Source organism: Fringilla coelebs, assembly GCF_963513975.1.
Source record: "Fringilla coelebs genome assembly, chromosome: 9".
NCBI lineage: Eukaryota > Metazoa > Chordata > Aves > Passeriformes > Fringillidae > Fringilla > Fringilla coelebs.
Window position 1 is genome coordinate 22,774,630 of NC_140067.1, and position 23,959 is coordinate 22,798,588.

General features: G+C 39.1%; 1 protein-coding gene across 4 annotated transcripts in view; it reads left to right on the forward strand.

Annotated features, from left to right (window-relative positions):
- Window positions 1–1,437: 1,437 nt before the first annotated feature.
- Window positions 1,438–23,959, forward strand: part of KCNT2 (potassium sodium-activated channel subfamily T member 2) — a 114,240-nt gene continuing 91,718 nt past the window's right edge. For 3 of the 4 annotated variants that reach the window (XM_084210911.1, XM_084210912.1, XM_084210913.1), the window contains exon 1: window positions 1,479–1,719. In XM_084210911.1, coding sequence (XP_084067037.1) covers window positions 1,625–1,719 — 95 coding nt within the window. In that variant the 5' untranslated portion in view covers window positions 1,479–1,624. Of the gene's footprint in view, window positions 1,720–23,959 lie in introns of all 4 variants that reach the window. The other variant, XM_084210914.1, reaches the window with a different exon arrangement.

Genomic DNA, 23,959 nt, shown 5'->3' on the forward strand with positions numbered 1-23,959 from the left:
GCTTCTCCTGCTACTTAGCTCCTCAAGTATGAAAACACATGTTAAATTAATCAACTCAGGTGGAAAAATTAATGAGGCTGCTAGAAGATAGAGTAGAAACACCATTATTTTCCCAGCCAGTCTAGGATTCGTAGACTTCAGAAAAGGACGGCAGTCAGTTTAACTGCTTTGCTTTTATAACAAAACATTATAACATACAGGCTTCACCCCACCTCATGTTTTGGTAAAATGAAAGATACTCAGGCAGAGAAAGGAAACAATGTTTTCTTACAAGAGAGAGCCCCTTTAACCAGAGAAGCAGCTGAGAAAGAATAAAGTGGGCAGCGCACAACAAATATTCTGAAGAAAGATCCTGGACTTTTTTTAAATTAGACTTTTAGAGAACTCTGACCTCAGAACACAGCATGGTAAAAGTGGCAAGAATATGGATGCAGAATAATTCACTATTTTATTTATTTCTGATACCAGCCAAAACAAAGAACAAGTTACCTTTGAACTCTTACCACATACATATGTTTTGCTTCACCTAACAAGGCTTTCTGAGAAGCACATTGTAAATGCTGAGTGCAGCAAGCTGTGAAAAAGGGTAAGCATCATACTCCAGTGATCCCAGCATTTTATAGGGAGTCTACACTGCAACTCTCCAAAGAAACAGCAATCACCAGAGCTGTGCTAAAGAAACAAGGAAAGATGCAATGACTGTAACAACAGCAGAGGCAATCTGAGTCCTGAATTGAGCTACCTGTTGGTTACCTGAGGAAATCTTTGTATCACAGCATGGAGCTCAGAGCTGGATTCTCAGCAGGGCACATCGCTATGTGATACACTCCAGGCTGCCATACTTGGGCTGATCCTGCGTGTCTAAAATACTTTTAGAGTGTCTCACTCTTGCAGGCATTACCTGCAAATCGCAACTATGGGAATAGTTCAGCTTCTCTGTGGTTTTTCGTTTTTACAGGGCCCGCACCACCTGCTAGTTCCCAGAGCAATTAAGCAGCCTGAGAAATTGAGGGAAGGCTCAGCGGGCTCGCAGCTGGCGTTCCAGAGGAGCAGGCTGCGCCAGGTGTGCCGGGTCACCGCGGGCAGCCCCAGCCGTGCCCAGACGGCCCCACGGTCACTAACACAGCGGGCGATACCTGAGGTAAAACACCCGTTCCTCGCGTTTCGGGGCCTACAGAGAAGCACCCCTGAGGCCGCCCCAGGAGGAGGGGAGGAGGCAGGGAGCTGCTCGGGGGGCGAGGCGGCCGCGGAGCCCGGCGCGGTGCCGCCGGCCCGGCCGTGGCACGGCCCTTTGTTGTGGGCCGCGGCGGCGCGCTCGCCGCTCGCTGCGAGGGTGGGCGTGGGCGGGGGGCGGTCGCGTCGCCGCCGAGGCCGCCGCCCGCCGCCACCTGCCTCCCCCCGGGGCGGGACTTGGCTCCTGGGGCCGGGAGGCTCCCGCCGAGCCGCCCGGGACCGCGGGGACAGCCCCGCCGCGCCTTTGTGCGGGGCCAGCCCGCCCCGCGCCGCTGCCGCCGCGCCGCTCCTGCTCCCCACACACGCCCGGGCGGGTCCGGCCGCTCCTCGGGCGGCGCGGCGGGGCTTCCCCTCTCTCCCGGCCGGCTCCCTTCCTCCCGCTCCGGGCAGCATGGTGGACCTGGACAGCGAGGTGCCGCCGCTGCCGCCGCGGTACCGCTTTCGGGACTTGCTGCTGGGCGACCAGGGCTGGCAGAGCGACGACAGGTGAGCGCGGGCGCGGCGTCCCCGGCGGGGCGGCGGGGCCGGGCAGCGCTCCCCGAGGGCGCCTCCGCCCGCGGGAGCGCGGCCCGGGGGAAACTTCGCCGGGAACGGGGTGCGAGGGCCGGCCGGGGGCTGCGGAGCCGCGCCCCGCCGCAGCCGGGGCGAGCCGGGCCGGCGCCCCGGGGCGAGCGCGGGGCATGCCGCGGGCTGCGGAGCGCTCCCGCCGGCGGCGGAGCCTTGCCCTGCCCCGCGGCACGGCACGGGCAGCGCAGGTAAGAGATCGCGTCCCTGGGAAAGCGTCCCAAACAAAATATGCTTTTCCCGTTTGTCCAAATAATTGCGGTACGCTTTCGGTGTCCTATACCCAGGCTTCTTCACATGCGGTTTCTTTCCGTGCTGGGATCCTAGGCATGGACTCAACTACCATGATTTTATGCCTTTATGAATTCTTTCAAGTCTGTCAGCGTCTTTAATCACACCCGATAGAAAAAGACTTGTTTGTTTCAAGTCAAATGTTTTCCTTAAAATCATAAACAAAGAGCCCTTTACATTAGAAGAAACAAGCAAACCATGTGCATGTGTGTTCAGTTTCAAGATGCTGAATGAACAGCGTTCATGAACAGCACCAGCATCATTCCACTCTGCTGGACCATTCAACCTTGTGTCTCAATAGACTGTTACATGATCCCATCTTGCAAAATTATGCATCGTATCTACTTTGTACTAACACTCTCTTGCAGTCAAATGTCAGAAAAGCAAAATCGGCAACATATTGGATAGATTTTAATTCAATATATTTGAATTGTCAGAAACTTGGCAGTCAGAAACTTTTGATTTTAATGCTGTTGTACTTTGGTCAGATTTTCACTACTTTTTTAAAGAGATATGGATTCTTATTGATTGATAATCACAAGATCATGCAAATATGTAACTAAATATTACCCTTGTTTAGGAGAATATGCTTTATATTCAAGCAGTTAAACAAATGCTGTTTATTCAGACAGTTAATGACATCTTAATATAGTCACAAAAATGAATACTGTTGGTTGGAAATGACAGCATTGTAACTACATAATGGAGAGTTAAATAGTATGCTTATCAAAGCATGTTTTTACTGTTTAAAAAATGATAAGTATATCGTAATGTAGTCATTACTTTTGATTCTTTGAGATTTTAGATAATGTAGTCTTAGCATCTTACACCTGCATCTTATTTCCTACTGGAATAGGAAAAAACTCCACAACCTTTCTTATTTTAACAAATTTTTTATTTGTTTTGGGTTTTGATGGCTAAACTTTACAAAATATGCTTTGTATACCTTTTTGGATCACTCTGGGGTTTAACACTTTTTCCACCTGTAGTTTAAAACTTCTGTCAAGCACTTCCCAGATGTCAATTGTTTGACTTGCACTTCATGAAGTTACCTTCTATGGAAGAAGCATGATCTGGTCTCAAATAGCAAATAGTGTAACTGCACAACCCAGAGCATCCTTTTAGCTATTGTTTATTTCAGGTCTCTGTGCACTTAACAGAATCAAAGTAAATAATCCTTAAAACAATCTTGATAGCAGAATTATAACACAAAAGTCTCCCAGAGCATGGTTACCATTTGAAAACTCCAGCAAAGAATGGGTGAAAAATTAATGGTCAATTTCAATTATTTCATTATTATTCCAACAAACGTTACAAGAGAGATCTCCAGCACAATCTGAAATACAAAAATTTAAATGGCTTTCTAGATCTTTATGCACTGTCTGTGCTGAGGCTGGGCACAGCTGCACAGTGGTAGGAAGGTGTGCAGGGAATTCCCCACAATGCAAGCAAGATTGTGTTTTACACGAGGCTGTGACAGCAGCACGCTCTCCTCCAGCTCTGTGAGTTACCATAGCAGTGTTTTTGGATACCAGCTGTAACTGAAGGAGGGCCATTCTTACAAAGATCGTGTGTGTTATCTGTTGTCTGTCCAGATTGTTACTTTCCTGAACTGGAGGCTATCATGTGTAATACTGAAGTATTCATTCCTTCCTATGGTGCTAGAATATTGCTATCCATTATAGAAAAAGCATACATGCTCTGCATAGAAATAATGTCAAGTGGAATATTTAGAATATTGGACATAGTTCCAGGAAATATTGAGTGAGAAAGATTGCAGACCTATGGGGACCCTGAGATCAGCTTATTAGTTTGCAAGATGGGTATTACACGAATATATATTATGTTTGCTTTATTGTCTTTTCTTTGCACTCTTAGGAATATGGTTCTTGGTTGGTTTTGGTGAAGCATATCCTTTGTATTCTATTCTAAGCAGTGTGCAATATAGAGGGGTTTGTAACCGTTCAGTTGAGTGGCTGTTAACTATGAATGGAATATCTGAATACTGGAACACAGCTAAAGTAGCCTTATAGCTACTACAGGCTGCACATGATCAAGGTAGTTCATTTTAGTTATTGGACTTTGGCTGAGATGCTGCAAATATTTTTCTGCCTGTTTCCAGTTCACTGCAACTTTTTAATTCCACTTGCTCTCAACTCTGGCAGTGATGCTTGCTAAGGGTTTTCCATCTGTGTGATCTGTGAGCTTCTGGTCTCTTACCAGCCAAACTCTGTCTTGTCTTAGTTCCATTCTCTTTTTGATTGTCCCAGTCTGTTTATCCTTGGGGGATCTCTTCTCTCCTTCCCTTGTGCTCTTTCTAGAATAATGCTTGCTTTTTGCTGATAGAGTCCATCTCCTGGTTTTCAGATGCTTGTTGTTTTTTTAGAGCAGAGAGAAGATGGAATTTTTCCTCTCATCTAGGATTCTGTGTCAACAAATCAGTTTCAACAGCATAGTTTGCCATTATATGTCATATGGTAGTATTTAATAATAAATAGGACTGAAATTATGTGACCTCTCCTCTTTTTGTTGAAATATATATTTTTGACATAATCATGGTTCAATTTTGAAACCTTAATTGTTGTGTTTCTTTAGGGCGAGAGTTTGATCACCTATTTCTTTTAACTGTTCCTGTTAATTTATAAAATGCACATGTGCTAAAATGCTTAGCTGATTGTAACAGGGGTGTCATTCAGGAATTTTGTTCTTAAATCTCTACCTGTTTGAAGACAGCTTTCTATTTTTTTTTTTTTCCTTCCTGGGGACTTCTATAGTGGAGCTTCATTCAGAATTTTCTTTTTCTTTTTTTTAGCTATCTAGTTCATGATCCATTCCTTACCTGCATTTCTTCAATACAGTAACATCTATCTCACTGCTTTTGCATTTCTGTCCCCTCCCCCCAGAAATTCTGCTTTCATAGCTTAGACTCCTAGCCAGCCTTGCAGTTGGCTTCAGTAACAGATGGGTTCTGGGCTGTCATCTTCCACAAACCGCCAAATTGGATTGTATATTATTTTTCATAAAAGAAGTTGTTGTGTGCAGAAGAACATGCTGAATCTTTGACAAATTATTTTCTTCAGTAAGAAAGCTACTTTGAATAATTTAGTGGCATTCTTTAATCTGCTGCTTTAACATCCTTTTTTTTCAAAAAAAAAAAGGTGTTAAAACCAGTTTTGGTTTTTGCAAAGCTAGATTTTCAAAGGAACCTGGTTCCCTTTGAAAACTGGAGATGAAGTTTGATGCTACACTCCACTCATTTTATATGAAGAACACTTCTACAAGGCAGGTAGAGCATGTGTGTGTGTCAAGCGGGTGAATTCTGTGGCAAGTAGGGCAATGGCTCAGGTTTCCTGTGGCTGTGGAAATATTCCAGGCACTGGGCTAAGGATAAAGAGAAGATTGGATCCTTGACTTCTTCACTTGTTCTGTCAATATTGCTAATATCCCTTTGCGAATCTACATTTTCCTTTCATTATTGAAAGTATCTGAAAATGAAACAGACTGTTTTGATTTGCTGGATATTCTAAGATGCTTATTGACCTTCATAATGAAATTTACCTTTTGGTTTGGCTGCTGGGAAATGAGCAGAAATACAGGGGGAACTCAGTGATTAGCACAACTATTCACCTGTTAATTCAGCCAGACTTCACTATATTGTGATTGTAATAGTAAACTATGCAATGAAATGTTTCATAACCCTCCTGATCATCAGTCCTTATTCTTACCAGCTGTGTTGAAAATCTACACAAATAAAATTAGAGAACACCCTACCTGGTGAAGAGGTGGTGTGTTTGAAGTTGGTCAGTTGCTGCAGAGGAGGGGATAAAAGAGAATGTTTATTTTTAGGTTCCCATGTAAGTTTGGGAAAGCTACAATGAAGAGGTTTTTGTGTACATAAATAGTTACCACGTGCTTCCAAACAGCCTAACCACAGCATGCTTGAGGTGTAAAGAAAGAATTCTAAGTTAATAATTAAAAGCATTTACATTCTCTCCATATCTCCTTTTTATTAAGGCCTTTATTATCTTGCAGAATACAGTTTACCTCACATTTCTTAAATCATTTATGCTCAGACATTTAATCCTTTCTTTAGAAGCTCTTGAAGATATAAAAACTGCATTTGGTTTAGTGAATTCTAGCAAGACGAGAATGTTTCCCACCATTGAAGCATGACTGCTTATTCTGATGAACTGATCAAATTCTCCTCTGCCTGCTCTGACAAAAATGTCTTGAACTGTGCAGGAATGGTTTGGCAGCTGGAGTGTCCAAGGAAACAATACGAACAGATAACTTGTGGGTAGTCCAACCCCCACCTTCAAAGCATCCGATTTCATAACTTTTCTATATGCTGCTGCAAGATATTTTTACAGTTTCAGTCATGGAACAAAAATTTACATTTTCCAATTCTGTAATTTTTTTTTCTATTCTGTACAGATATAACAAGAACATTAACTGGTACTGGAAATTCATTTCAAATCCTGCTTCTGTATTGAGATTAAAATTTGAGTCATTTTGCTACAGTATATACTTTAATTTTAAAACTACAGAGCTAAATTTTACCTTTGTAAAAGAACTGTTCTTACACTGAGTACTTATAGGATTAAATTAAAATCAGCCCTCCATTCTGGTGTGCTTTCTGCATAAATGCACATTACCACCTATCTGGAAAGGAAGGAGATTCACATAATACAGAACACCTCCACACATCACTTGGACAATTGTATCCTGCTGGCTGTCATGTTGACTGGTGACTTTCAAGGAACAGCTCCCCACTGTAAATCTCAGAAGGCACTTTAACAGTCATTTGTCACGGTGTGAATTAGTGAGTGAAGCCTTCCCTTTGCCTTTCCTTTTGGAAATCACCTGAGATTGTTAAACTAAAAAGGGATAAAAAGCCCACACGTTTCTGATTCAAGTGATTTAAAACAACTGAGTCTAGATTCAACTTGTAAAAAAATTCTATTATAATTTCCTCAAAAGAAAATTCTATTACAGTTTCTTCAAAATAATCCTCCTCTTTCCTTCAAGAAATACTTTAGTCAATTTAGCATCCTCAGTTTAGAAAACATGTTCACTTACAGGAGTTCTTTTGTTTAACAGAGGCTACAAATAAAAGGACTTGAGCAGATATTGTCAAATTTATCTTGATTTGCCCTTGTAACTAAATTTTCAAAACCCATAAAGAGATTTAGAAGCCTAAACTCTAATGTAAATGCTTGATTTTGATAGAAATTGCTCAAGATCTTAACAGTCTAATTCTCTAAGAGAGCGAGTGCTCTCATACCTTGCAGTTAGACTCTGCATAGTAGTAGTTGAAAAGTTTGTTTTCCTAAACCCTGAAAAAACTTGCTGTGTGTACAGGCCAAGCCATTTCTCACTGCTTAAAAAAAAAAAAAAAAAAGAAAAGAGAAAATAAAAATGTTGATGTTAGTAAAACTGCTGCATGTACCACAGCAAAAGGCCTGAGTTTAAACCCTTGTGGGAGGGAGGTTTAGGAGCACAGGCCCAGAAAAGTGAACTGTTAATAAGTTTCCAAACTCACCATCCTTCTCAATTGGTCTTGACTGGGTTCCTGTTACACATCAAACACCTATGTGTAAGGGAGAGGAAGTAATGCCGTGTAGCAGGCAGTGCCATTAGCCCCGTTCTAATTTGTGTTTTACCATATTGCTTGCAACAACAACGGAGGCCAAAATGCATTGTTTCTGTGTTCCTGTATTCCATTTAAACTAGCACACACTGTGGAACTGGGAAAGGACATAGAAAGATTAATTTCGGTGCTGCTGTGATTAGATCTGTCCAAAGAAGACGTTGGTAGCACATCCCAGCAGAAGTTTTATACTGCACAAACCATTTAAGTGTCTCATCTTGAAAACTCTCACAGACCAAGTAGTTTTCCTCCTCTGGGACAGCATGATGCACAGTTTGTAAATGTACTTGGTACTTCAATCATTACTTAATTATAGATTTATTGCTAAAGCTCTTATTTTTCCATCTGCAAATTGACACATACTACTTTACATCTGGCAGACTCTATAATACTCCATGGGGAGCTAAAGCAGTTCTTTCCCTCCTAATTTTATGATTATTATTCTATCGCACCCAACGATTAAGACTATTTTATAATAGTAAGTTCTGTGCTGCACTCTGCCTTTCTTTCATAGTGACTCTTCTATAACAAATGGTAGCATTGATTCATATTGTCTTCCTTTTATCCTGTAACAAAGAAATAGATCGCTGGAGCATCAGAAATGTCTGCATTTTCTTTTATAGAGAGAGTAAAGCTGTAAAATCTGCTCACCATTTCTGTGCTATACGTTCAGTTTCTAGACTTCACAATCAAAGGTGATCTTTGTCTTATCTGAATTCTGACACAGTGTGCCCAAATGCTTATACTAATCCACTAAACACTTTAAATGTAGATTCTTCACCTTTTTTCCAAGTAAATGAACAAGTTAAGTCCTTCCTGGAGGCCTCCACTCCATGGTCCCATAATCTGTGTCATTGGAGAGAATGCCATTCAAGAGCTGTAAGGGTTCTGCAGCATAGAAGATTTGGTGCAGAATGCTTTAAAACAGCTGTTAAAGATTTCAGCCTCCCCCGTGCAATCATCTGCTAATTATGTTAGCAGTCAACTTCCTGGTGGGAAGTAGCAATAAAACAGAAACAGTCATTAGGAGACAAAACCCAGTGTTTATCCTCACAGATAAAAACAGTGATATTATTATTTACTCAGAGGTATCTTGAGGGACAAATCCTGTCTCCACTTAGGGAGATAACTGTTAGGAAGTGCAATATTTTTGTGGTGGAAAGCAGGTTGCCAAGTCTGTCATTTCTGTGCCTGTTTTGCCAAGAACCAAGCTATGGAAGATGTGGAAGGAAGGCATTAGATTGTGATCAGTGCAAGGTATCTACTGAGGTAGCAAAAAAGAGAAAGCTGCCTACCCCCGTGCCTGGGTGTGACAAGTCTCCTGCCAGATTTAGCCATTAATAACTGCATCTCCAGCAGCCACCAGCACAAGGGTCATGTGCCTGGCAGGGACAATGACACAGTTTGAGCAACAGTCCTCACTGTGGGACACTCTGCCAGGAAAGTCTGGATTCTGTACCCTGAGTCAAACCCCTTTGGCATTTTGTAAAGAAAAGTGTTTTGCCGTTTTTCTTTCTATGATGTTAAAGATAATGGCATTTTCTGTATTTATAATTTACAGAGCTCCTTCACAGCACAGTGATTGTTAAAATATGTAATAAGGAGTAAACATTGAAAAATGGCCTTGCTCATTTATTGTTCTGAATAACCAAAAACATTCTAGATGTTTAATGTTTTTCTCACTTTGTTTTCTCTTGCCCTTATGGCTCAAGAAAACTGCAATACAGACAAAACCAGGGTTACCAAACCTAATCTGAACCAAATGCCAGTGGGAAAAAAAACCAACCAGCTACACTGCAAATGGAAAACTGTGGTTATACTTGTCGTTTATGAATAACAGCTTGTGTTGATATGATACACAACATTCCCTGACCCTGGAATGGGATTTAGTTTCTCATCTTCACACCAAATTCAAAAGAAGCTGAGGGCACTGGTCATGTATCACTGTTGCCCTGTAGTTCTCACCACGGAGCAGAGACAGCTCTAACAGAGGGACTGAAGGCTAAGCTCTATATTTAGCTGAATGTACCCTTTTGAGAAGTGAGCAAGCTCTGTTTTCACTGTGTACATCAATCTAGAATTTGATAATTGTTCAAAGGGGTTTCAGTTCAACAAATATCTTCTGAAAAGCCATTTTTGTAGATAATGTCCAGTCTTTAATTACGGTTTTGCTCTCTCCGTAGTAATTCAAAGAACATAATACAAACACAAAAAGTAGAGCAACCTACTCTGTAATGGGCAGATGTTGATTAGTCAACCTCATATAAACACTATCAAAATCTAAGTAGATTTTTCACCCACCTAAAATTCTCATCAGAGAGAAGCTAATTTCACCAGAGCCATTGCAGATATCCTGTGTCTCATTGACACTGAGGATTGCATTCAAACAGTGACCCACATGATAATTTATTTTTGTACCAGCATTAACCACAGATTGCAAGAAAACTACAATTTAGCTAAAATGGTACAAACAACATTCAAAATGCACTGAGTTAATTTTAAAGATTAGTTTTCCCTTCATATTTTTCTATTTTTTGGCAGTTCACAAATCACAGTTTGAGTTCAGAAAAGAGCAACAAAGTGAGTTTCATGCGGCATTATGAATGCATTTAAAACAATTAATTGTGGCAGTCGCTGTGACCAGCTCAACTGGTGATTCAGAATGTTGGGATTTCACTGTGATGTAGCCAGAGCATTTCATGTAGGAAGAACAAGGCTGGCTCCTGGGAATGTTTCAGATTATGGAGGAAGTACCTCTGAGCATGTAGGAGAGAGGAAAATTTCAGGAGCCTCTACAAGGCACTCTGCTGGGATATAGCAAGGGCTAGTCTGAGACTGTTGTGGAAGACCTCAGGTTTTGCTCCTAATTTCAGATAAGAACAAGCTATTAGAAGATCACTGTTATCAAGATTATCCAGTGGATGTCTTCTTCTAAGGCAGATGAGTGGGGACAGAGCTGTGTAGCACCCTGCTGCTACTTGACTTCATGCTAAGCTGAACTGACCACTTAGAAATTCTTTCCCTTTCTGGGATGGCAGAGCCACTTTACAGTGACAAAAGTAGCCAGATGGAGAGAACTGGGAATACTGAGAATATAACTGTGCTTTCTTGTATCACCCTAGATGTTAGAGAATTGGCTGTCAGACCTCCTGGCATCCATACAACCTGTTTTGTCCATGAACACAGACCTCTCCTCATTGTATCCACATATCCCACCTAAATCTGATCAGCACTAAGGCCTAGGTCAGACTTGCAAGCAAGATGACAGAACAACACCTGTCCTGACCCACCTTACTGATACAGGTTGCTAAAGAGATTTTAAATAACCTGACTGTCAAAAAAAACAGCAAAATCTGAAATTTATGCATTCATTTTGGAAGTTATATTTAAGGGGAAAAAAATAGTGTTTCCATTGACTATGCCAGTATTCTGAAGGCACTTGCTAAATGATTTTCTAAGCACACACAAGGCACATTTGAAAGCTTGACGTCATTATTCTGAAAAATTAAATACTGGGCAAACCATTCTGCCAGCCATAAAATGGATGAACAGCATTTTACTTCAGAGAGTACTAAGTGTTATTTAATATGAATAACGATGACAGAATTAAACTTTTAAAATATTGTGAAATTTGATATTTTAAATTTTTCTAAAACTAATGAAGAGATAATTAAAACCATGCCTTATGATTAATCAGGAAGTCTAATAGCTCACTCTGAGTAAGGAGACTGAGATTTATATGAAGTAAGTAATTATGTGTGCTCTGTTAGCTGTGGAGAGAACAGTATCAGACAGGTGACATTTTAGAGATAATAATGACTTTTAAAGCACTTGTTCAATTAAGTGTTCAGAGTTCTTGAATCATTGCCACTCCTTAATGAGACATTTATAATTTATATGAAAATTTTGTAATTTTTTTCCATGTAAAACAATAACCATATCTGTGCATCAGGCTGCATTTGAAAGGAAGGAATCAATTCCAATCCACTGTTAGATATATTGCACCGTATATGTGTGTTAAGCTGCAAGTATTACTTCAGAAATCCTACATATTTTATCCTCCATCTGGATGTCATCATTGGAGCCAAAGCAGCTTTAAATACTAGAGAATGAAGACAGATATGTATCAAGGTGCAATTCTTTTGGAAGGAGTCATCAGCAGGAAATGTCATCAGCACTCTTTTCCTGATGATTTGGTAGAGGAAGTGGAGTCTCCACAACCTTTATCTGTGGAAGAGAGGAGAGACTGTCTGTGGGAAGCATCAGGAGAGACACCTCCTGTCAAGTACTGGGCTTTTGGTTTATGTCTTTTCCTGAGTCTTTGCTGAATGCTGCTTCTCTTTGTATTTATCTGTTAAATACTCGCCTGTTGTGTACAGCTCCCATCACTTCAGGAAAATTGCTATAATCTGATATTCAGCCCTGTATTACTTCTCAGAGTTGTTGGCATTCTAATGGCATATTTTGGGGTGTTGTCTAAGTGTTTCCAGATTGCATATGTGGACTGTCTCAATATGTAACTTTAAAAAGACACTCCTTTTTATAAAGTTACCCTGCTCCTGGGCATGTGTAAAAAGCATATGTGGTATAATTTTTTTTTCTTTTTCACTTTTTAACACTTCAGCTATAAATGGAATCTCAGAAAAGTTCTTTCTAGGCTTGTTAAGGTGTCTGTGGGAAGTTCCTGACAAATTTAATTTGACTTCTTATGACTTTTTTCCTTCCAGATCAGGCATTGCTCCCATAATTTCTTGACCTGTAATAAACAAATATTTTTAATCTAAATAAACCTGCGGACAGGTGGGGAATTGAGCAGAGTGCAGAAAAAAAAAAGACTTAAGCTTTTAAACGAACTTTATGTATTGCTTTTGATGTCATTGTCTTGTATCCTACCTAATCCTTTCCAGCTAGAAGGAAAAATGTAGCTTGGAGAAGAAATAAACACGCAAGGAAAAATTAGATGATCTCATGTAATGTTATTCCATGCTCCTGCGTGTTTTGTGACAAAGGTCAGTACGTAATTTTGGAATATGATCCAAAAGATAATGGTGTAATATTTTTAGTTACTAAATACTCTAAAAATAGTAGAAATATAATATTATTACCTTTAAGAGTGCTGTTATTAACTAGTGATATTTCTCCTTTAGGAATACTGCTGGCTATGATTAGAATCAAGAAAGAGCTCTAAAAATTAAACTTCATTGTGTATTGTTTTGGGTGTTTTTCCTTACAGATAAATAAAGAACCCTGATAGCAGGTCTGTTCCTTCTTTGCCATGCTCTCCTCTTTTCCTAGTCACTCCACCTCCAACAGATCTATAGTTGCAGCTATGAAACTGTGAAACCCAAACACCAGTGTTTTACCTGTGAGCTTGCCATGCCACCTAAAGTGCATTTGTACTAATTGTCCATCACTAATGTACATTACTGTTCTGGCCAGAGCTGTGTTCCCTGTGTGCCATTGAAATACTGCACACCTACTAAATCTACTTGAAGAAAGTTAGCCAGAAAGTGTCCTGACAGTTATGGAGGATTGGGGCACATATAAACTGCTTTTTAAGTAATTTGCAGAGATATTTTCATCTTTTCGTGTTGAGTACCACCTTCTCCTAAAGAGGAGTTCATTTCATGCGTCTCAGTCTTAGTAGAAGAGTTCTTTTCCATTGAAGTACCAGGCAATACAGTATCATGACTTCTGATCAACTTCATTTATTGCACCTTGATCCAGTGTAACTTATTAAGGCAGCAGCTATAACTGCAGAGATTTCCCAATATATGGAAACCTCAAAGCTAGCTTTTATTATTCTATTTATCACTAGAATAAATATAGGCATAATAGGTAACATAGAAACACAATTGAAGCAAAAGTCCTGTAAATTCTGTGCTAAATTTCTCACCATCAAATGTGAAATAATAGTTTATTACTCTAAGTCTCAGTTTGATAAATGAGTCATGATAAATGCATGACTACATTTTCGACCCCTACAGAGTTGGGATGTATGTATGAATAGTTGGAATTGGAATATATATATTCCATGTATAATTGGAAACCATTCTGTGCTGCCCTATATTGAGGTTCATGGGGCATTCTGCCAGTGTACCCCTCTTATTTTATATATTTTTAATGGCAATGCATACTGTCAGTTCCTAAATAGAATATTTCAGGTGACAGCTTAGCCACCAGCGTTTGACAATCTAAAAATATTCTAGGAGATTGAGAGGTTCACAGATAAGACATGTATCAGTCAAAATGTTGAAAAGAATATGCTAATTTGTTGTTATTCAGTATTCTGAGGATGGAGGTGCTTTGGGTGCTTCTGTAAATACAACTTCTCTACAGGTCCAATGCTAAACAACAAGCAGATATAGCAGATACAAAAACTGCATATTGTAGCACTTGATTTTCTTGCAAACCTTAGCACCAGTTCCCATTTCAAATATTATTTAAAGAGAATGTAAACTGGCTTATTTGGAGGATCAGGAGTCTGGGAAACTAATAATATTAAGAACCAAAGTATGACCAGTATTTATTTTAATTTCACTTATTTTAATTTGGAAAGTACCCCAGGCTGAAGTTTACAGGGCCAAATAATAAACTGAATTATTCTTTCTTTTGTGTGTAAAACTTTACTTTAAAATTTAGTTAATCATCAGAGATAAGCTAGCATTAAAGTAGGTGGCATTTGGCTAGCCAAGAGGAAGTTCTGCTCTCATTAACCTTACAAAGAAGTCTCTCATAAATTACTACATAGCTCTTTAACCATAGACAGAAGATCTTACTCTGAAGTCTGGCTGAGATTTTTATAAGATGTTACAAAGATAAGCATAAAAAAAAAAATTACATGTCAAGTTGATCTTCAGAATAAAAAAAAATGTTGTCATATGTGTTTAAAGTTAGTTCAGTAGCTTCATTGAAAATTTGGTGATTTTTAAAGGCAGGATAGAGAAAAGCCAGAGTGGTATAGAAAATTTCTCAATGGTATTTGATCATCTCACCCATTATATGGCAGCATAAGTGGGATTGCTGGATAAATGCTGAAATACTGGCATAGATAGACTCCATAAATACAGTAGGAATGCATTTTAACAGTATATTTGAATATAACTGAGAGACATTTTTCCGTTTCCAGAGGAAAAATAGTTCAATACAGTCAACTGGAATAAAATTAGTCTATTGATAAATTATACTAATTTCCTTTTCAACTGTGCAGAATTGGAAAAAAAAAAAAAGATTCTGAGAAAAACAAAACCAAAAATCCAGGTAGACTAATTTATTTAATCTCTGAGTCTAGACTGAATTGGCTGCAGCTTTCTCATCAAATTCCCCCAAGTCAGCCATTATTGCAAAGCTTCATTAGTGATAAGATTCTGGAGCATTTTGAAGACAAGGCATTTTACACTCCATCATTTTAACTGAGACTGTTTCATTCACATTTTACTGATTATGATGTACATTTCACAGCACTCTGAGCTATGAGAGCCTGATTTTATAACTTCTATTTGTAGTTTTTGTGGAAACCTTTTAGAGCTGAAGAGTAGAGTGCTGAAATAAGCAAGTGACCACAGACAACATGAGAAGCCCAGGCTAGAGCAGGGATTTGAATCACAGACATGCTAGAGAAGGGCATGTTTGCTCTTAGTGCCCATGATGAAGTGAGTGAATTAGATGTGTAAAATGTAGGTAGCAACAGCACCATTGTCTTCCTGCTCTTCCAGTGAAGTTGGTAAACTACAAGTCCTAAGCTTTGCATTGCCTTTCAGATAATTTTTCAGACTTCCAGCTGTAACAATGCAATTTCAGACCCTTAGTTCAGTCACAGAGGTACCAGGGGAGAAAGATGGATAGAGGTATTAGAAAGGGAAGAAAAATTATTAAAGGCCTTGGAACTGTTTGATTTTCCAAGTCGCACAATCTTGGAAATTGTTCATACTTCCTTTCCCTTGTTAAAAATATATACCCTCCACTTGCAATGTAAGATAAAATCCTAGGAAAGGGTGCATGCAGTAGAATATCAGGAAACCTGAGCTTGAAAAGCTACTAAAGTAGACTAATTTCCTTATAACAAAGGGATGAAGATTGAAAAGTGAGCACAAAAATCAAAGTTCTTACCTCTGCTCCTGCTTTATGAGATATGAAGATGAATTCTTAGGCTGTGGTGAGACAAACAGCAAAAAATCTCATGTAGCAGAATATATGTCTGCTTATGGGGCAATTGTATATGGGTCTTTTTAGCATCTCTGTGACCAGATGCACAGAGGTCAGTCTGGTTAATAAATATTGATGAACACATTTTTACCTAAACAATTAATATATCCACACCATAGAAAGAGAGTAAAGTATATTGATTTACAATTCCTTTGAGTACAACTAAGTAGACGTATACAATTTGAAAAATATTTATTAAATGCTGTTGCTTTAGTGTTCTTATTGTCTGGTTTCAAGGCAAATAAGGATTAATTTTGCTTTGCTTTATTTCTGCTTTATAGATGCAACCAGCCTCTGCTTTGCTATGTCAATAAGAAGTTCCCTGTTTTATTTTACTAGAAGGCTCTCTGTTCTATCTGTACATTCCTTTATGAAACAGGGGTTTGTGCTATATTTTTTTCAAGTTGTTACTTTCTTATTCAGTAGGTTCTTTTCCTCCGTGACTTTTAAGCTGATTTATTAAAAATATGAAAAAATGGCATGTTTCTACAGTATTTTTACTGTGCATAGGCACTCACTTTGTGTTATATCAGAACATGTTTATTTTAATTTTTGTGTTGTTTACTTCTTTTCCTTTGTATGAGCATGTGATTTTTTACCTTCAGTATCAACCTCTAGAGAACCTTTTGAAATGCCTTATAAAAATTTTAGTACATGATGTTCACTTTAGACTTCCCCCTTATCTATCTCTTCCAATTATCTCATAATGGAGCAGAGTGCTACAGCTCATAGTCTATTTATATCTGTCATTTGCTTCATTCTTAGTTTGTTCCCAGGCTAATCCAACTTGTAGATCTTGGAATGGGTGCCATTTATTCTTTTTTCATCTCTTGTTGACATGCTAACCAGTACTTATATTTTTGTCATTCTCGATGAACAGTATGAGAATATTTTGGTTCGCCTTTTGCCGTGGTTTTATTTACCTGCTATTTTTAACTTTACTCTTATCTGTAATACTGTGGTTACAAAATATGTCAACTCAGTGTCTGGCATTGGAATCTAGACACTGTAGAGGAACAGAGCAACACAGGATTCCCCTCTCAAAAAGAGTGGGGCAGAAGTCAAGCCATGTGCAGCGAGTAGATGGGGCACAGGACCAGGATGTATAGATCAAATATGAATTGAACACTGCAAAATTCAGGGTACTGAACAACCCTTAATCTGGAAGATATATGACACTTGAGAGACACCGTTAGAGGGTTTTGAGGTTGGCTCGGTTTTCTAAAGACATTTAAAGACAGCAAACAGGAAAATGGAAGAATGAATGCAGGAAAAATGGCCAAGATTACAGCAATAAAAGGAACACAGCCTTCCCCTGGGCAGAGCAGTGGCTCGATAGCCTTCAGGTGTAGATTTGTGTTTGTGTAGTAGTGTGGGACAGGGGATTTAGCTATTGACTCTGGCTATCTGCAGCTTCTCCAGAATCAGTTCAGCACAGAAATATTTGGGAATACTGTGTTGGTGCACCTTCTTACTTGTACAGTCTGAATTGCACTTCTGACTATGCTTGTAAAAGGATCAATTTTGATTTTATAAACACTACAAATTGAAATAGGGAATTACAGAATGCTTTATTTTAGTAACCTAGCAGTGTATAATGCTGTTTCAGTTGAGGCTGTAAATTTACACAGCTGAAATTGAAGATTCTAAGTTTTCTAAATGCCATTGTTAAAAGGGGGAAAGCTCTTACAAATTTTTTTTTTTTGCCAGCCGTATTTGTCTTTCCTCAATTAGGTTTCTTTTAAAACTGAAGAGAGTCTGCACAAAGGCAGACTTACTCTGTTACTTAGCAGAATGAACTGGTTTGTTTGGTCATTTATTTAGCAGACAGTGGTAAGTGATAAAAGGAAATAATGTAAGAGCAGAGCAAGTAACACACTGTTGCTGATTTTAATGTACCCTCATTGTGGTAGACTCCCTTTCTGAACATTTCCCTTCATCAACACAGCTCATTTCCACAAATTTCTATATTATCTTAATTTTGTTCTTACCATCAATATAGTTATTATTGAAACAAGTAATCAGTATTTTCCCAGTGACACCCAAGTGGTCCACATGCTGTGTTCTTAAGTGCTAAAATGTGCTCTGGAGCTTTTCTCTTAGTTGACATTTACAGGCAGTGTCATTAAAAAAAGGTTGCAGAGAAGCTTTTGTAGCATCTTAGCCAGGAGTAACTTGTGTTTGTGAAAAGGGCTTTGAATGGATGATTATTAACGTGGTCAAGTAACAACGTGATGTGTTCTGCAAAAACTGCCTCTGTGATCACAGTTAGGAATGCAGTTCCATGAACATCACCCTGCACAATCCTAGAGCAGAGCTTTTGGTTGTAGTCTCCCCGCCCATCCTTTCTTCCCATTATTTTGTTTATTTTGGACATCTGAGAATTTGTCCATTGTGGCAGCAAATTTCTGCTGTCTTTTACACCAGTACAAAGAGACTGCAATCACTGTAAGTCAAACACTGCAAGTCCACTAGCAGTCTGCCTTTTCCACTGTCCCAGAATGTTTACCCTGCTCTGCCTTTGCATTAGGTGTAGGAATCACAATGATGAAGATGAGCCTGATCAACAAACTGATCTGATTGAAATTCTCCAAAGGAACGAATATAGACAGTCTCCATTTGGAGCAAAGTCCCAGTTGGACTAATCTAGACATCACCTATTGTAGGGGTATGAGCAGAGACACTCTCCCTAACTTGTACAGATGGCAGCTTCTTCCACTGGTCATAAAACAACATCCTCACTTGACAGCGTGCCTGCTGCTGTCTGCCAACAGTCAGCACAGCCTGACTTGGGTGATGTGGAGTTTGTATCTGGTTTGTCCATGAATCTGTACTGGTGGTTTATCTGGTAATGAGCAAATCAAGTGTTGGTTGGTCACTACTGATAGATTTAATGATAGCTGGCAAGCAATTGCATTGTTGAGAGCAGTGAACTATGTGTTCATAAATAATCAACTGTCTAGTTCCAAATGTAAATCAAACAGCTACTGTCTCTGTAAACTAAAAACTGCCTAAATGACTCTCCTGAAAGCCTGATAAACATCCCACAGATGATTAAGTGAAAGTATGCAGCTGACTATTCCTTAATGATTTTGCTGTTTCTGCAGAGATCCTAAATATATACTTATAAAAGAATCCATGCTGAACACACACACACACACACACACACACACACATGCAGACATTTCGCAAGTTGTGTATGTCCTTGCCTCCACGTTTATCAGTCATACACCTCATGTCCTGAACCCCTCTGCCATGCCAGGCTCTGGCAGCAGCTCTCTAATAGCAAGCTCAAAGCCCAAGGCTTGGCCCTGTCCTCGTGTCAGGGCTGCTCTTTGCTGCTCTGCAGGCTGCAAGAGAAAGGGAACTTTCTGCCCTCTGTTCCAGCAGCCTGAGCCTGATGACACTGTGTGCTTGCTACTACAGACACTGAAATCATGGGGCAGCTGCTTTTCTTTGCTACGTCATAAGGCTTTGTTCCTCTTTCCACCAGCCTGGGCTTAAGCCTTTTTGAGGTGGTTGCTCACTATGATTCCTTTGTAACATTTTTTTCTCATACTTTTATGTTTCTGTTTGTTTATCTTCTAGTTGTGGGGTTTTTTTTAAAGACACAGCTGGAGAAATAATAAGTGCTGTCATTTTGGCCTTTGTGGATTTCTGCTGCAATAGTGATTTGGACTTCTATTTACACTCTGTAGCTCTACAAGGGACCTGTCAAGCACAGTTTTCAGGCAATTTCTATGGAAGTACAATAATCTTAACTTGTCAGTCCTGTATAAATAAACACATTTACATTGCAACATAGATACGTACAAGGATTTACCTTCCTCATAGCACATCTCAGCTAGCCTTGTTTGTGCTGGATGAGCTGCTCTGAGCCTCTCTGCTGCAGAGGGCCCTGGAGAGCACCTTTGGCACTTATTCCACACTCATCATATCCCTCTCCGGAGGGGATGAGGAGGTGACAAAGCAAACTGTGCTGACAGCTAGGGGGTGGCAAGAGGAAATTGTGAGGATTAGGGATGGGAGGAAGGGAGTAAGTAGCAAAGGTGATTACAGGGAGTGAAACTGAGCACTTGTCTTTCTTGCATCCCCTGAGCTGAAGGAAACAGCCAAGAGGTCAAATAATGGGAATCAAAGATGTGTGTATCACAGGTGTGGAGATTGCACACACAGGCTGCAGATAAGAGCACTGAAGACTAAAACTTCATTCTGGTTAAGTCAGATTTAAGTATATGAAGGTTACTGTGTCTTAGGAATTTCACTGCTTACTGGCAGTAAGTCCACTGGTATCTGAAAATGTAGCTTTGTACTTGGATTGCTTTTGCAGAAAAATTTGCAGGGGAGAGTTGCAGACTGAGTACCAAACTTTCACTGGAGATGAATTTTACCTGCAAGATTTTTTTCTGCAGCAGAGTGAATAGTTTTTGAGGGAATTATGTGAGTCATGTTTTGAGGCATCATCTTATTATCACATTAGAGGAAATAGAGAAGGCACATTCTATTTTAATTGTGTCAAAAATCCCAGGTAGTGCTAAAATTGAAATGAAAACAAAACAATACTTTGGTTGATGAATGCATTTTCCTTGGAAAAACTGAGTCTACTTTCTACTTAAAGAACTGTAAAGAAAATATAAAATACAATTACCTCATTGAACAAAATTTTCAGAGGGAAAAAAAGGACATGTTTTTGACATGAAATGTTGACGTTTCTATCTTAGAACATTGCATTTCTGAAATTTCTCTCCTTATGAAATGTTAATCAGTGGGTAAGACTCCATATATGATTGTGTAAATTCACACTGAATGCTGTAGTTTAAGACCATTTTTCATAAAGATCTATTTCCTCTTGGGTAGGTAAGGCTAATATTCCCCTATAATTTACTAGGTCATTGGTAGAAGTGTAGATTAACTTACTGAATCCCAATATTTGAGTTTGGAAAAAACCCCAAAGACTTTGAAATCCGTTTTTCTGACTTGATATAATTGTAGTGTGCATTTGTTTCAGGAAACACTGAATAAATTGTTGGCTATAATTGAAGACTGCCAAGTATAACTAGCATAATACAGTAAAAAAGAACAAAAGAAGAAAAGCTAGCAAACTGAAGTAATAATAGAACAAGATGGTGACAATAAAAAGCTGTGGAATTATATTAGAGCCAATATACAGATATGCTCTATTGAATCTCACATTGACCTCCCACTTAAACGTAAAACACACAATGTAAAAGACATTGTACAGTTGACATAGAAAGAAATTTACCTTTATTTTGGGTGAAAAATGCCAATTAAATGATTTAAGCAATAGGAAAATATCTAGTTTGAATATTTTTACTATTTGACTATTTTACTCAGCTTTAAGTGAATAGAATATTCCATTAATCTCAGTGATTGGATCAAATCTGCTAGGAAGAGGGTTCTGGTTTCAGGTAACATATTAACAAGTCTTATTTAAAATAGTATTTTATACTTGGTCATGTGATTCTTAAAAATGACAGATTGAGATTCACCCACAAAGTTTTTTTTTTTAATTTTTATTTTTATTTTTCTATCCATCTGCTTTTTTACTTCCTTCTGCTTTACTTCTACTGTGATTTCAGAAAATTAAATCTCCTTATTTTGAAGTAAAAATAAAACTGGGATTAGCCATCTAATCTGTGGGGATACCAAGGCGCTCAGCCATGTTCTACTTGCTGTTTTTGAAAAGATGAAATCCTGAAAAATGAGAACTAAAAGATATCTTACTGAAGAGGAGTAACGGAACAGTCAGAAACTTAGAGATGAGAAGTAGAGTTTAAGTAAATAGCGATTTGAATTTCTGTGGTAACCAGAAGCAACTCAAATCACTTGCAAGGGACCCAAGTGAGAAGAGTTTGCTCAGCATTTCCTTAATGTGTAGAGATGGTTTTATCCTTTCTCTTGTTAACAGGAGACCAGATTTCACACCGTGCCTCTTGCTGGTTTAAGCTCTAGACTATTACACCTACACCAAAAACCCCCAAACCAACCAAACCAAAAAACAAGCAAAGACAGTGCATTTCATTCACAGGTATTTCTTCATGTGTAAGAAAGGTGTATGGACCTGTAACTGCCATAACTAAAGTAAGCAATGAGTCTCTAAGATTTTTATTCATGTAATTCTTTAGACATAACAAAATCTACCAGAACAGTTTGAGGCTGTTATTTCTCTGAACACCTGTTTCTATCTTTATCTGGATAATCTCCATGACAATGTCCCTCATCATGTTTACTGCTTGTTTTCTAAGAGAAAAGTGTTAAATGGGGGGCAAATTGAATCAAAACTTATTAAAATAAAATCTACAGAGAAATAACATCACATGTTAAGTGTTTGGGTAGGAGTGACTCAACTCCATCACTACCATCCATCTATTTTGGACATAGAGTGGATATTTTTACAAGTGGTCACCATTAAGTTTCCGTTGGGCTTTAGGAAGAAGGATTTTTAAGGGCCATAGCACCAAAACTGAGATGCCCACGTGGCATTTAGGCAGTGCTGCAGAGTGAAGCCCTGATACTTGTTGGGTATCCTAATCTGCAGTAGGGGAAGTAGATTGAAAGTTGAGGGAATAATTCAAGAGGAGAGAAAAGGTAAACATCTCAAAAGATAGATTTCTCAAAGTCATGAAATGATAGCTTTAAGAGTAGTGAAGTCCAGAGTCCGAGTTACAATTCCAGATGGTGAGAGTGTAAGGAAGAAAGATGTGTTGAAAGCAAAGGTGTATGTAGGGAATTAGAGCAAAGAAAAAACCCCATGGGTGGGACAATGTGCCATTTCCTCAGTGTTTTCGAGTCAAACAGTGAAAGTGTTTAGTCCACAGAGGAAGAAAGAAAGAAAGGGTGAAATCTGCAAGGAACTAGAGAAGAGGAACTGTTGAAGAAGGGACTGGAGGTTTTCTTAAAATTTGGGTGGAAGAACAGGAAAAAGGAGGAGGAGGAATGAGAGGACTGTGGAGAGTAAACTGTGGACACTGAGCATGGATGAAAAGCAGGGAAAGGTTTCAGAGAGCCAAAGAAAGGGACTGGGGGCAAGAAGGCAAATAGATGGAGGGCTACCAAACTCCTTAAACTACCCCTGACCCTGCAGGCTTTCTTCAGGATAGACACGGCTGTGTCTACTTGGGAAAATAATTAAGGGGGTTTTTTTGAGAGAGCAAGAGTCTTACTGAGGTAACAATTAATTGGCAACATTACATACACACAGAAGTTTGGTAAGCAAAAATAAATAGCTCCAAATGAAAGGTGTGCAGTGCTCAGCATTAAAATCCTGTAGTAGAAAGTACTGTTAAATTTTAAATCAACAACTTGAGACGTGCTGTTACTCTAAGAACGGTAATTTCTGTGTGTGAGATGCTCGTGCAAACTGCCTGACCCTGTGTGTGCCTCACCTATCACAGAGGGACAGGGAGAGTGCTGGGGTTGCAGGGGAAGGATCTTTGTTTTAGATCAACCACTGATAAGGGATGAGCAGCTGTGGTACAGAGGAATAGAGTACAAAAAATAGCTTGCAATGGGTTACTTTGTATTTTGTTCTTAATGTTCTAACACGGTTAAACCCAGGCTGGCAGAAAGGAGTTATCACAGAACACTTGATTTCAACAAGTTCCTCTCAAGTCTCCTTTGGACAAATAGGTGCCACTATTATAAAAACAAAACAAAAAGCAACAAATTAACTGTCCTGCTCTTCAGGTCTGGTTAATTGGCACAACTCCATAAAACTGAGCAGTGCCTGGAATCAAACTCATGGAGCACATCCTGTTACTCACACTTAGCCAGTAGAAAAGCCTTGCATAATGGATTTTCATTGCAGCAGCTCTGTGCTGTATATATCCTACATGTGAAGTATTTTTGCCCAGAAGTTAAAAAGAGCTATTTTTACATGCAATAAAAATATTTTAAAATATCCATTTCCTCACCTTGTATGGAGAAAAAAAAAGTCTTAAAAAATCTACTAAGCATCTTCCTTCAGTGGTTTTCTTTGAAACTTTTGCTTCAAAG